Raw genomic sequence first — 14050 nt, 5'->3', positions numbered from 1 at the left:
GAGCTGTCACGTGGGTATATATGAATGCTGCTCATTATGGACACAAGCGATTTTCACCCATTTATTAATTTTACATTTGATAACACCAATGTGTTTAATACTGGCAACTTCTAATTGTGGGAAAAACGAAAACGTTCAGTAGAGACGTCCTATAGAACATTTTGCGAAACACAATAGCCAGCATGTGTAGTTCTGGGGGGGCGTTCAAATCCAGTTTTGGTTAGTCTTGCGTGGTTTCGTTCCATTTCAAACAGCTGTTTGACGCTAGGCTTAACCTTGGCGCACTGCCACTCCAACATCCAATCCCATAGCTTGAAGATTAATTACGGGGACTGTACATCCATGGGACTGTAGTCCTAAACGATAGCTGGGGATTATGGGTAGTGTAGTGTCTTCGGCCATCCTAAACTCCTAGAGGCCTACGTCTGTTTCCGGTTATTTTTAATTTGAAATTCAGTTCCTGACGGACGTCAAAAAAGCCAGAGAATATGGAATTAAACCAATAAATAAAAACAAGGATAATTATGTGTTATAGGTGAGTAAATAACAGTGTGTTATTTTGAAAAGAATAACAAATTAGAAGGAAAAAAGATTTAAAAATACAGATTTCAGTATTCTGAAGCTCTGAGCCCCATTTATTTTCCTCACAAACGGCAACAAAAGTCAGAAATTATACGATTTAAAATAAAAGCAATAATTGTGGCTTGATATTGAGTAAGAACATGTTTTTATGAACCACAAAGCTTCCGGTCTTCCACGACCCGACCGGAGAAAAAGACGTGCTGCAGGCACGAAACACATTACCAGTAGAAATACATTGCTTTTAAAATCGTTCTGTGTGACATGAAAAAAAGGGGATAATCGTGTTGGTGAACACAAATCAATAGATTACATTTCGTGACTATAACACAAAATGCCATGAGACTGGGTTGGGATATTATCCGGCTGAACAAAACGTGCATTTATCTAACAGGTTTGTTTTCCAAAGACCTTATTTCGAGCTATTTTCGAGAAAAACCATTGCTTTTTTGTCATGGGAACGCGAGCACAGCTTATTTCTGGGTTTTAGGAAGCATCACTGCACCACCAAGTTGATGCGATTTGATTGGATTTTGAGGCAAGGGAAGCCAGCCGCCTCTGGCTTCCCTTGGCATGGCTCTGAATAATCACAGGTTGGTAGGGGCATGACGTGAGCCTTGTCTGATTGGTCAATCCCTCAATTTATTTTCACCAAGGGAAGCCTGGTTTCGGCAAGCCTCCTCTCGCAACAGTGAGTGCAATCTACTGTTTCACTATAACATCTAGAGGGGCGCTGTTTCACTCTTTGTAAATTACTCTATGAGAATGGGGGAGAGACGGGCCGGCAGCAACAAACAGCAAAGAAGAATTTCCTAAACTAAACAAAGTGTTTTTATTTATTTATTAAAATTATAACTCCAATCCGAAAAAACAGGGGAAGCCTGGCTTCCCTTGGCCTCCAGGAGAAAACGCCACTAGTGATAGCCAATAAAAGTGTTACGTAGTGATGTCACTATGTTACATAAGTAAACAAAGGAGTCAAATCAAAGTGTGGGGGGGTAGTGTGTGGGAGGGAAACTCCCTCTCGAAGGCTAACCCTAACCCTAGCCATGTACTTGCACAAAAACCTGTATAACACACTGCAGGCAAGGGAAAACCCCAACAAACATAATAGGCCCCCTTTAAGGTTTGACTTGTTACTTTTAAAAAACCAGCATACATCTGTAAACCTTATCTCAGATTTGACGAAAAACTAGTAGGCACTACTAACAGTCCTCTATAGGAAACTAAAATTGAATGACAGCGAGTTTGCTGTTGAGCAGCCCTCCTGTTGAAAATTCTGTGCAAACCTTAAAAAGAAAAATTCGAAAACGTTTTTGAATTAAATATTTGACTTGTTTCATGTGTTTCATGTCATTGGGGTGAGGTTAGTGCATGTTGTATTATTTAGATGCAGTGTGTGCATTGTTTATAAGGACTTATATTGCACATCATTTAACTTCTTTTGTTTTTATATATTTACATTACATTACATTACATTGCATTTAGCTGACGCTTTTATCCAAAGCGACTTACAATAAGTGCATTCGACCAGGAAGATACAACCTTTAAGAAAACAGAATCATATAAGTACATCAGGTTTCATAGAGCCAAACATTTCAAGTGCTACTCAACTGGCATTTAGAAAGCCAGCCCTTTATTAGTATATAAGTGCTTTGTTAGTAATTCTATCGCTCGAAGTGGAGTCTAAAGAGATGAGTTTTCAGTTTGCGTCGGAAGATGTGTAAGCTGTCTGCTGTCCTGATTTCAATGGGGAGCTCATTCCACCATTTTGGAGCCAGGATAGCAAACCCACGTGTTTTTGCTGACGGGAACTTGGGTCCCCCTCGCAGTGCGGGTGCAGCGAGCTGTTTGGCTGATGCAGAGCGGAGTGCACGTGCTGGGGTGTACGGTTTAACCATGTCCTGGATGTAGGAAGGGCCAGATCCATTCGCAGCATGGTACGCAAGTACCAGTGTCTTGAAGTGGATTCTAGCAGTTACTGCTATTTGTTATTATTGAATTCTAAATACAACTGTCACAAAATATAAGAGTGAGATAAGACAGGAAATTAGGCAGCAGAGTAATAATACCTTTTGTCGCTAGATATTTAAAAATGTGTACAGCAACAAGTTTCCTATACCACTCGAAGGACAATCCCAGCAAAAGGTTTTCCCTCCGTCTGTAAATAAAGTAAATAAGGGGAGGAAATGAGAAGGTGTGTCTGACAGGAGGTCATTTAACAAACACACTGATGTCATGGGAAGTAGCTTCTTCACAGCTCTTGGTTTCCTTTTCATCTGAACAGCTGAGTTGCTCTGTGAAGCTGAAACTTTTCCGGCCTGCGCCTCATAAACCTCGGACAAACTCCAGTGTTTCCAGGTTCTTCACTCACAGTTCATATACACAGATTTGATAGAGAGGGTGTGGTATCATGACCCAAGGATTGAAATTAATCCAAAGATTTCATTTTGAGAGAGAACAGCTAAAGTTGAACTTTTTCTATGGTTTGTTCTCCCATCTGAAAAAGTCTGACATCTGTTTATAACCAGTTTGAGTATGAGCGCGAAGTCGCTTTGCTAATTGAAACGAGGCCTCTCCCTATACGCACTAAATCAAGTCAGCTGTTGCTTTTTAATTCCTGTGTTCAATTGTGTGTGTTCATGACAAAATTGATAAATGTTTGATTGTCCACTTGAGTGCAATTGGAATATGTTTGATATTAAGTTCCATTTTTTTCCATTTGTACATGAAAAGAGAATTTGAAAGAAAGGAAAAAACCACATGAATATTTTCTCTCTTCTTTGTAGCAAGCTGGTTGTATAGCTCTACGTATGGTCACTTTATTAAAACCTGAAATATCTTAAAGGTCACCTATTGTGCAAAATGCACTTTTTGATTAGCGTTAGCATTTTTCGCATTTAGATGCTTCTTATGAGACTTGTGTTTTGTTTTGGTAAGAATGGTTTATATCGTCAGTTAGCTGAGATTATTTCTGTTAATCTTGTATAACACATTAATAGGTTCTTAAATATTAAGATCCCCTGAGACACAGTGTCCTGAAAAAAAAAAACAGGGTCCCCGCCGGCGGGGACCTTGGGGCTTAACAGGCTGAAACTAGATATCAACGATACTCACCTTGTGCTAAACCCGCGAGAGAGAAAGTGTTTTAGCTCCATACTGTTTCAGAAATAATCCTTGATGTGGTTTGGAACATAATATGGCGTTTAATCATGACAGCGTATAGCTGATTTTGTGCGGCCAGAGTAGACACTCTTCTCTTCACACAGCTCACACTTGCATTCGGAAAGGGGCGTGGCTAGCAGTAGCTTGGTTACATTTAAAGCTACAGACCCAGGATCAGCACTTTAGTAACAGGGCAGAAATAGAGGGGTACGAGGCATGCTGTGATGGTTTGGTATTTTGAGAAAAACACTATGACATGTTTTGTATAGATATGGCCCAATAATATATTGTTCAAATATAGCATAGGTGAGATTTACTAATTGTCTTATTGGTCGCCATGAAATGTCATGATGTTCCAGAGGCATGTTCCCCTTTTTATTATCTTGTGAAAACTTTGGTGATTACCGACTATTACAAGGGTTAGGTGAATGGTAAAAACGTGCTGTAAGTGGGAAAACATAAAACACCAAATACGCAATTTAATTATATTGTAAGAGATTTATTTATTTCCATTTTCTTTGTTTTTTTGTGATATTTTTGTCATGTCATTTTATTGTCACGTTTGTTATGTGTACTATTTTGCTTGTGTTACATTTTGCCCTGGAGAATTAATTGCATTCCCATCATCTGGATTGTGTGTTCATAGCTAGCGATTGTTTGCATGAAAACATTTAGAACTAATAAGGCAATCAAATATGGTGAGCATGCTGAAATCATTGCTGCTCTGACAGTGTGAACAGAGCCCATGTTCTGTACGCTTACTCTATGTTATGGGCCCCATGAAGCAGCAGGTGGCCACTCTGGATCCCCGTCAAGAGACTTTATGCTACTTAATACTTTTACTCCTAAACATTTTATAGGCAAATGGCATACTTAATCAATACATACCAACCAATAAATGATCATATAGTATTATAGGTTAAGCTACCTTATACAATAATCCAATAAACCCCTTTTTACAAAGTACAACATTGAACTGATAAACACATTAATGCACCATTTATTTTTATACAAACATTTTGCATAACGAATATTTTAACTTTTGGTACTTAAAGAGTAATTTCATGCTAATATCTTTGTAGTTTTATTTAAGTACAATTTTGAATGCAGAGCTTTTACTTGCAAATAAGTATTTTTAAATGTTAGTATTGCTACTTTTACTTAGTACTTCCTCCTCCTCTGCTCCTGAGTGAGTGTTACCAGCGTCACTGTGGGCCCCAGTGGGGGAGGTGTGTGTGTGTGTGTGTGTGTGTGTGTGTGTGTGTGTGTGTGTGTGTGTGTGTGTGTGTGTGTGTGTGTGTGTGTGTGTGTGTGTGTGTGTGTGTGTGTGTGTGTGTGTGTGTGTGTGTGTGTGTGTGTGTGTGTGTGAGGAGAGATCTCGGGGTGCTGCTGGACATTCCTCTGAGCGTTGCCGCCTGAGAAGGAGTGCACAAGCTGCTGTGATGACGTACACGAGACAATGGTGAGGAGTCAGTGCTACAGCTCCCTGCTGCTTTGCACTGGGTGTGAGTGTGGGCTGCAGGCTCTGGAACAAAGCTGGAAGAAAAACACACAACTTGTGTCCTCAATCAAGGAAATATACTGTTCTGGAGAGTCGTTTGCACAGATTCCTGAATTAAAATGTGAATGTATTCACTTTGAGCTGATAGACATTTAGTGTTTTCTTGATTTAAATGTCCAGCGACTGTTCCACATGGGAGGACAATGAGGCGAGGGGCCCCTGGGCACAGACATGCTGAATGCCCCACAAGTCCCTTACATAAGAGCAAGACACAGATGTAATATGTTTTTGAATACATTTTTGTGCTCTTTATATAGTATTGGGTAGAAAAAGTTTCTTTTTTTAATCATTTTTTCCTCATTGTGGTCATTAATTTATGTCTTTTGTAAAGTTTTTTTGTCATTTTGTATAGTTTTGGGTTGCATTTTGCATCCCTCTGAAATAAGTTTTGAGATATTATCTTCATGCTCTTTGTATGGTTTTGTGTCTGTTTTTAGTCATTTTGCATATACGTGTAGTTGTTTTGTGTCTCTTTGCCGACATTGGGAGTCTCTTAAAATATATTACCTATTTTTTTTAATCATTTTGTCTCTCTTTATAGACATTTTCTGTCTCTTTGGCCTCTTTTCTTCAAGAGAAAATCCAGTGAGTGACACACAGGCAGGCTGGTGGCTGGTCCTGTGCGAGAGGAAGCCATGAACTCTGGGAGGAGCAGGTTCCCACACCCAGAAGAAGAGACGCACAACGCTCTAACACAAACAGTCCACCACTCAGGAAGGAAAGGGCTCTCTTTGGGCCTTTATCAGATCTGCTGGATCCTTGTCCCGTCCGTCACCCGCTGCTGTCCGAGAGGCACGACCCCACCCTGCAGTCTACTTCTGCGTGATTCAGATGAGGACACTCAGTGCACGTCATTGTCAGACTCGGGGGGGCTTTGATACAGAGTTTAAGTGATTTGAGTAGTTTATTATTATCAGGGGATTGATGCCTGACGTGGATAGATATCACCATGACACTTCCCCAGTTGATAACTAACATGGAGACAAATGTTTTTTGTATTACAAGTTTTATAAAATGGTGTGATTAAATACGCAAATTAGGCATTCCCCTTAAATATCTGCTTATTTTCATACATTCCAAGTATAGACATAAAATCATTGGATAAAACCAGGTTCAAAATACAAAAATAATGACATTTTAAGATCATATTTTTAAGAGCAGACAACTTAATACCAAACCTCTTCCTTTGGGAGTGAATGCTTTTATTAATCAGGCTATACAATACATATAAACAAACCCTCTGTAGAATGCTTCAGAATATAAATAGGACAGTGTACATTAAAATGTACTTCTAGCTATCAATATGAAACTTCTCCAGTTGATGTCTTACATGATCTAGACAACTATTTTTTGTACTACATGTTTTCCCATATTGTATGTTTTAGTATGCATTATCTAATGCTAACTATTGGTGAATTTAGAAGAATTCTATAGATGCAAACAGACAAAGTTAGTAAAATAAATAGCCCAACGTCTCGAATATTGACCGGTGCATGAAAAACGATCCTGCGGTGTCTCTGCTTCAGTGTCTGTTTGTTGACCGTTGCTCATGTGTCTGCACAGAGGTTCTGATGGAGCCTCAGCGCAGCGGGAGCTTCCCTCAGCTGTCTCCTGGTTGTGTAACCGCACCTCCTTGCTGACCTCATGGAACGTCTCTGCAGTAACTCAAACAGCCTGAAGACACAACGGAGACGGAGAAGGATCACGTTCACCACATCGCCTCCCTCCGTTACGTGACCTCTGACCTGCAGGCCACTACAGACTCTATTCAATATTCAACCTTTGACCCAGTCAAGCACACTGGGTCAGTTGCCAGCATGAACGATGGATGTAACCAGAACTGTTTCGTTTTGTAACTGTGACTGAGAGGTTGATTTAAAATCACTCAAATGTATTCTCTCAAGTGTGTAATCTTATCTTTGCCTTCAGCGGGAGTGAACATTCTCGTTTCCCACCATGAGAGAGAACATTTACATGTTATAGGAAGCCAGGCTTACTGGTCTAAGAATCTGGTGCAAAATATCTAATTATACATGTTTTATAGAAACATATCAATAGGTAACTCCCTGATACTTGGGAAGAAAATTAACAAAATAAAAAGCTCTTCTGCCTGTCTCCACCTTTTTTCACTTTGATAAATACCAATATATACTACAAATCAGGAAGTTATATTAAGTTCAAGATTTTATTTAGCACAACACATTTAATAAATATTAATCCTAGGGGTAATTTAAAAAAATGGCGGGTCAGGGTAAGTGCACCTCTCCCTATTAATCAAATTGAATACAAATAAAAAAATGAAGTACCATTCATGGCATCGTTCAGAGTTTTGAATTCATGATATGTTTAATCAAAATACTATGCAGTGTTTCAATATTAGGAAAGTGTCCTTTTATTATTTTTATAACTTACATTTTGTGTAAACCAAAGAGAAAATGGCAATTGTTTCAATGTTTTTTTTTTTCTTTGTCAAATGAATTATTTATCAGTCGTTTTGTCATCCAGGGAATACTTATATATCACAGATGTTTCCCTCTGTGTGTTCATATACAGTATACAGTAGTGGCCACAGTATGACTTGTCTCTTGCTCCTCATTTGTTTTTTGGGATAGTTGATGTTTCACTGTGTGTAATCCAGGGGAGGATGCAGAGAGACTCTTAGCTTCACGCTGTGGAAATGAACAAACAACCTGTTGAGAAAGAGTATAAAGCAGATCTAAACTCGTAACATTCTTCGCCCTCACGGTCCTTGAAGGCTCCTGCAGGGTTTGTCAACACATCCTCTCCATCTCTCCCTGCTGTCAGTCTGCAGGCCTCAGCCAGGCCGCGGGACTCCCTGGCACCAGCGTCTGGCGCTATAGGAAGATCTATCTCCAAGATATGAGCAGGAGACACTCCACCCAGAGGCCTGAAGTACACACAGACAGACGTGTTACATTACTCCTCGAGACCACAACAACACAAACATCCCAAGGACAGAAACGCCTCTCTTCCACTGATGCGCTGCTGTTTTTAAAGCGTTGCTTCAACTCACAATCCATGTCCACACAAACTAACTCTATGCTTTTCTTTGGTAAAAAGTCAGTTTAGTATTTTAAGTCATTTGTTTTTACTTATAAAGAACATTACATTTATGGTCTAAATAAAACATCTGCTATTTGTAGTTAGCCTTAAAATAAAACTAATATTTGTATACATCCTAGATTGTTCTTATTATCTTTTTGTATTTTTTTAGGGTTATTTTGGTGTTTAGCATTTTTTTTGTTTTAAAGTCCAATGTTAGGGTTAAGGTTTATTTTATTTACTAAAACAACCGCCATGTTTTTTCCTATTTCTTTATTTCATTTGAAAATATCTAGGACAATGGATCCGAGCAATTCAATTTAGAAACAAAAACTCACAATTCTTTGAGAAAATAAGACAGAAATGATTTACAGTAAGACAACTTTATATGCTATAAAAAACATATCTCTACATGGACACAGTGAAAAGGCTTGATTGTATATTGAAATGTATCAGAAGGCTCCTTACTATTACCATACTTTATTTATTTTAACTTGAATGGCCCTATACGGCATCATACATATAACACATAAGTAAAGCAGTGTTTTTAGGAAAGAAGAAAAAGAAGAGGGTCTTTAGGAAAAGAAAAGGGTTAACAACTACAGAATTGACAAATGTCTGCGACACCAGTATCATTGGAAAAACTGGGGAAAAGTACACCGTTACCTGCCTAATTAAAGTTGCCTTTATATAGCATGTTGGTTTAATAAGTACAATTTCCATAAATCTGAATACTAATACTCAAAGTGTGTTTTTCCATTGTTCATTTTGCAACAAAAAAAGCACAGTCGTATGAAACACTCCAAATACCAACCACTGTGCAAAAAGTGATCAACACAAGTACATAAATACTTACTATACAGATACCTATACTAGCAATACAGAAATCGGCTCCAACAGGCCCCTGAAGTTGTGAGTTATATCCACATTCATGAAATATGTCCCTTTGGAGTCAGTTATTTCAGACTGATGTTAAACCATTTGTTATATCCCTCTTGTTACATGAAAGGAAATCAATCATCATGAGCAAATAGCGACATGTTATGAAACTGAAAAAGTTGGAAATGGCGCAGTCATCGTATTGAGTGCACTTTGACTGGTCCAGATGCTGACTCCTGGAGTGGCTCATCACTTCTCCCTGACAGATGAGCGCTGTGTGTTGGCCATCAGCTCTCATGTGTGGAGGTCAGCCAGGATCGGGGTCAGGCTTTCTGCAACGAACATCAGGTTCCTGAACATGTAGAGGGATTACATGTATTAACGTGGAGAGTGAGGTCATTCTCTGCTGCAGATGTAAAGTACATCTGCAGCCCACCCTCACTGTTATACACCAGAAGGCAGGAAACATCCCGACGGACTGGATTAGTGCAGGATTTCATGCTCTCCCTGTTTATGTTATGAATACTTTTCTTGTTGGGGGAAAACCACAGTGTGCTGGCCTGTTGGCTCTGCTCTCCTAGAGTGCAGTTGTTGAGGTTTTAAGGTTTTCTGTATGGAAGCCCATTACCGGCGATAAAAACAAAGAAAAGAGGATGAAGTTGAAAATGCTTACCTATGAGGAAAAACTAAGATCCTGTTAGTTATTTCTTTAATGACAACATTGCACCTCAAATTAATGATAAACTACACTAAAACATTTATTTAGTGTTTAAAAAATAATGACTTAGTATCTCAAAACTATGATTTAGTATCTGAAAAAATTACATATATCTCAAAGTTAGGACTTAGTATCTAAAAATAAAGACTTGGTATCTTAAAAAAAGACTGAGTACCACAATATAATGACTAAGTATCCCAAAATAGTGACTCAGTATTTCGAAATAATAACTTAGTATCTTAAAATAGTGACTTAATACTGTACCTCAACATGTTGACTTAGTATCTCAAAATAAAGAGAAACTGACACATCACCCCCATCCACTGTGAAACTGCACAGCACACTCACACATAATTTGTATAGATTAAGTCGATTTTTTAAACTTTTCTTACTTCACAAACTACTTCAAACCAGTGTGAAGTATGTTACTTGGACACGTTAGCAACAACAAAAACAGACAGAAAAGATTGTGTTCATAAGCTTCTTTGTTAGTAGTAAGTGTGAGTTATTGCTTTATTTGTGCTCCTGTGTGTCTGGGTAACAGTTGGCCTCCAGCCTCTTCTGATTCAAGTCCCCCTGCTAACATTGCTAGTTGCTGCCCTCTGCTGTCCATCGGTCTCACAGCAATCTCAAATTCTTGCACCACAACAAAAGTTCCAGCAAACTTCTTGAAACACATACAACTGAAACGCTAAAGTGTCACATCCTCACAAACACACACATTTTCTTGGCTTTGATCATACGCAATCATGGCGTGCTTTGTCATGCTGCAGCAGAGATTATAAACCAGAGCAATCCACTGATTTGTAATCCCACCTCTGATTCCCTTGTAGCCTGCAACAAGGAGTCTGCTGTAATCTTCTCAGATTACATGTTCAACAAAATAATACAAGGTCATAGATTTGAGAGAGAAATGTATTTTACTTCGTCCTGTTGTTGACAAAGTCTTATGCTAGCATGTTAGCATTTTTTCCCCAGTGGCATTTTAGCCCCGCTGTCCGGCCTCTATTTAGCCAGATGGCTTCCTCTGTCAATCCCCACTCACAATCAAGATTAAGATTACACCACACAAACATGCACTCAAATGCATCCCATACACATTAATTAATATCCACTTTCAAGCAGATGATATAACACAGGGTCTGTCGCGGTTACAACTGAAGCTTAAGTTATTAAAGGGAACTGTTGATCGCAGAAATTCAAGGTTGGAGGAGTGGCGCGGATTAAAGTATTTTTACCACAAAGCCCTGTATACGCGGCGCTCATCTGAAACCGAGAGGTGAGAGACAGAAGCGAGGGAGGGGGGAGGACAGTATAGGGAGACAGATTGAAGAGGATAGAGAGGGAGAAAGCCTTGCGGTTTCCAGGCTTGTTTAGTGCTTCTCCGTTCGTAAAGAAACCAGTAGCTTCGACTTTCCCTTCTTCTGAGGCCTCGGAGGCGCTTGTTTTTCCAGGCCTCGGGGCCGCCCAGCATGAAGCGGGCACCATGGGCTTTCTGGAAAACTACCAGGAGATCGACCCTGTCACTTTGAACCTTTGCATCCTGATTGCCAGCTACGTTATCTTGCTCCTCGTCTTCCTGATATCGTGTATCATGTACGACTGCCGGGGCAAAGATCCCACTAAGGAGTACGCCCCGGATCCTCCGCCAGCTCAGTCTCCCATCAGGCTGGTGGTAATGCAGAGCTCACCGGCCCCGGTTGCAAGGTGGGACACGTCCAACATGATCACGTCCTACCACGAGCCAACACATTCGGACTTTAGGGAGAAGAAGAGCACGATGGTCTGAGAGACTCTGCAGACCCACCTTTGTATATACTTGACTCTATTTTTTTTTTGTATATGTTTCTTTTTACTTGCTTCCTCTCTGAGACAATGAAAGGATTTGACCTACGCCGAACCAGTCTTGCACGGTAGGTAGACATGCGTTGATGTCTTTAAGTGCTGTGTGTTTGCATGTGAGATCCCTATTCATCTCAAGGATCTCAAGCCAAAGCCTGCAGTCTGCTTGCGAGAGGAAATGTCACAACTGATAAAGCAGAAGGAATAAAGAGGGGGCTTTTCTGTTGTGTTGACAAAAAAGGGTTTAGGATTAAGGTAGGTGCTATGAAAACACACAGTGAAGTGTAGTATAGGACCAACTTAATTAGAGTCTTAACATCTGTGGTTCTTTTTAGATTTTAAACAAGATATTTTAAGACCAACAACTTCATTCCTCTATTACAACAAATAGATACAAAATTATCACAATCAAGGGTGCATTGCTCTTTATTGACAGCCATTCAGGGATTAGTGTCAAAGTTTGTTTAAGTCTGTCAGTAACCCCTTACATAACTCGAGGAAGTGTGATGCATGGATGTGGTTGTCAAAGCGGCAGACAGATGAGTGAAAGCTCTCCTGAAAGGTCTTGCTTCAACGTCTACTTTCTTATTTTGAGATGTATGTCTTAAATCACTCCACCCACACAACAGAAAGACGTTAAGACTCACATCCATTCAGCTCCCTGCTTTCTTGACACCATGGCTGAACGTTTACCTGTTATCTGGAACAATAAAATGGGAATGATGAACAGATAAGCAGACAAAGGAAAGCTTATATTGCTCTTATCAAATGCAGATATGGTTAATCAAGTCTGTGGAAACATGCAAACCGCATTTTGTGTAAATAAGCATGGAGCACATGATAACTAACTATTTGATAAGTAAACTGATTTGACGTGCATCTGTGTAACCCATCATTAAGTATTGAAAGGTATTTATTATGATGGATTGCTCCTCTTATTTAATATGTATTCTTCCAATGGCCTCCCCCGTGACTTCACTTCGATTATATCCGGCTAAACATTTATGCTTGGTAAGAAACTCTCCAAACAATTTTACAGGTCATTTAAGAACATCTTCTGTGCAGTGCCATGAAGTAATCAGACTGATTAGCTGGCCTGTCCGAGGGTCTGAAATCAAAGTAGGGGCATTTTTTCCTAGAAGCTGATTTACCCAATTTTCTGAATAACGGTACAGAGTGAAACCCGAAAGCCTATCCAACTTTGATATCAACTAAAGACAAGTTTGCCAGGTATCACTCAACGAGACAAGTTCTAGAGTGCAACTGCTGATCACTGAAAAAGCTTATTTCAAGGTATGAAAGTAACTCAAGGTAGCTTGTATGATATATTACGAAAAATTATTTTGTTTTGCCTTTTTCCCAGAAATTTCCAGCTACAAGTTCGAGGAGGATGTCTTGTGCAGTGTCGTTTTTATACTTCACTTCTCCTGGCTCACCATTACGTGGGTTCCATTGAAATTAAGGTTGTATATGAAATATAGTGCATTACATTTACAAACAGTAAATGAGACAACCCAGTCTCATGGCATTTCGTGTTCACCAACACGATTTTTAATCAATTGATTCGTGTTCACCAACACGATTTTCTCCTTTTTTTCGTGTTGCACAGCACGATTTTAAAAGCAATGTATTTCTACTGGTAATGTGTTTCGTGCCTGCAGCACGTCTTTTTCTCCGGTCGGGTCGTGGAAGACCGGAAGCTGTTTGGTTCATAAGAACATGTTCTTACTGAATATCAAGCCACAATTATTGCTTTTATTTTAAATCGTATAATTTCGGACTTTTGTTGCCGTCTGTGAGGAAAATAAATGGGGCTCAGAGCCTCAGAATACTGAAATCTGTATTTTTAAATCTTTTTTTCCTTCTAATTTGTTATTCTTTTCAAAATAACACACTGTTATTTACTCACCAATAACACACAATTATCCTTGCTTTTATTTATTGGTTTAATTCCATAATCTCTGGCTTTTTTGGTGTCCGTCAGGAACTGAATTTCAAAATAAAAATAACCGGAAACAGACGTAGGACTCAAGGACTTTAGGATGGCCGAAGACACTACACTACCCATAATCCCCAGCTATCGTTTTGGACTACAGTCCCCGTGATTAATCTTCAAGCGCTGGGATTGGATGTTGGAGTGGCAGTGCGCCAAGGTTACGACGAGCGTCAAACAGCTGTTTGAAATGGAACAAAACCACGCCAGACTATCTAAAACTGGAATCGAACGCCCCCCCCAGAACTAC

General features: G+C 39.5%; 2 protein-coding genes across 3 annotated transcripts in view; both read left to right on the top strand.

Moving 5' to 3' along the window:
- LOC307016161 (uncharacterized protein) overlaps positions 1-11448 on the top strand; it is a gene marked incomplete at its 5' end in the record, with an annotated part of 31979 nt that extends 20531 nt beyond the window's left edge. Inside the window, one exon of the mRNA XM_079645194.1 lies at positions 5847-11448. Coding sequence (XP_079501320.1) covers positions 5847-5898 — 52 coding nt within the window. The 3' untranslated portion in view covers positions 5899-11448. The remainder of the gene's footprint in view (positions 1-5846) is intronic.
- Positions 11449-11803: 355 nt separating this feature from the next.
- The window catches only part of mmd (monocyte to macrophage differentiation-associated), a 37668-nt gene continuing 35421 nt past the window's right edge, over positions 11804-14050 (top strand). The window contains exons 1-2 of one of the 2 annotated variants that reach the window (XM_079646565.1): positions 11826-11878; positions 13171-13270. Coding sequence is in view for 1 of the 2 variants with exons in the window: in XM_079646563.1 (XP_079502689.1) it covers positions 11808-11878 (71 nt within the window). In the remaining variant the exon portion in view is untranslated. Of the gene's footprint in view, positions 11879-13170; positions 13271-14050 lie in introns of both variants that reach the window. The other variant, XM_079646563.1, reaches the window with a different exon arrangement.

This window comes from Notothenia rossii (assembly GCF_949606895.1).
Source record: "Notothenia rossii genome assembly, chromosome: 8".
NCBI lineage: Eukaryota > Metazoa > Chordata > Actinopteri > Perciformes > Nototheniidae > Notothenia > Notothenia rossii.
This window is presented reverse-complemented; position numbering and strand designations above follow the sequence as displayed.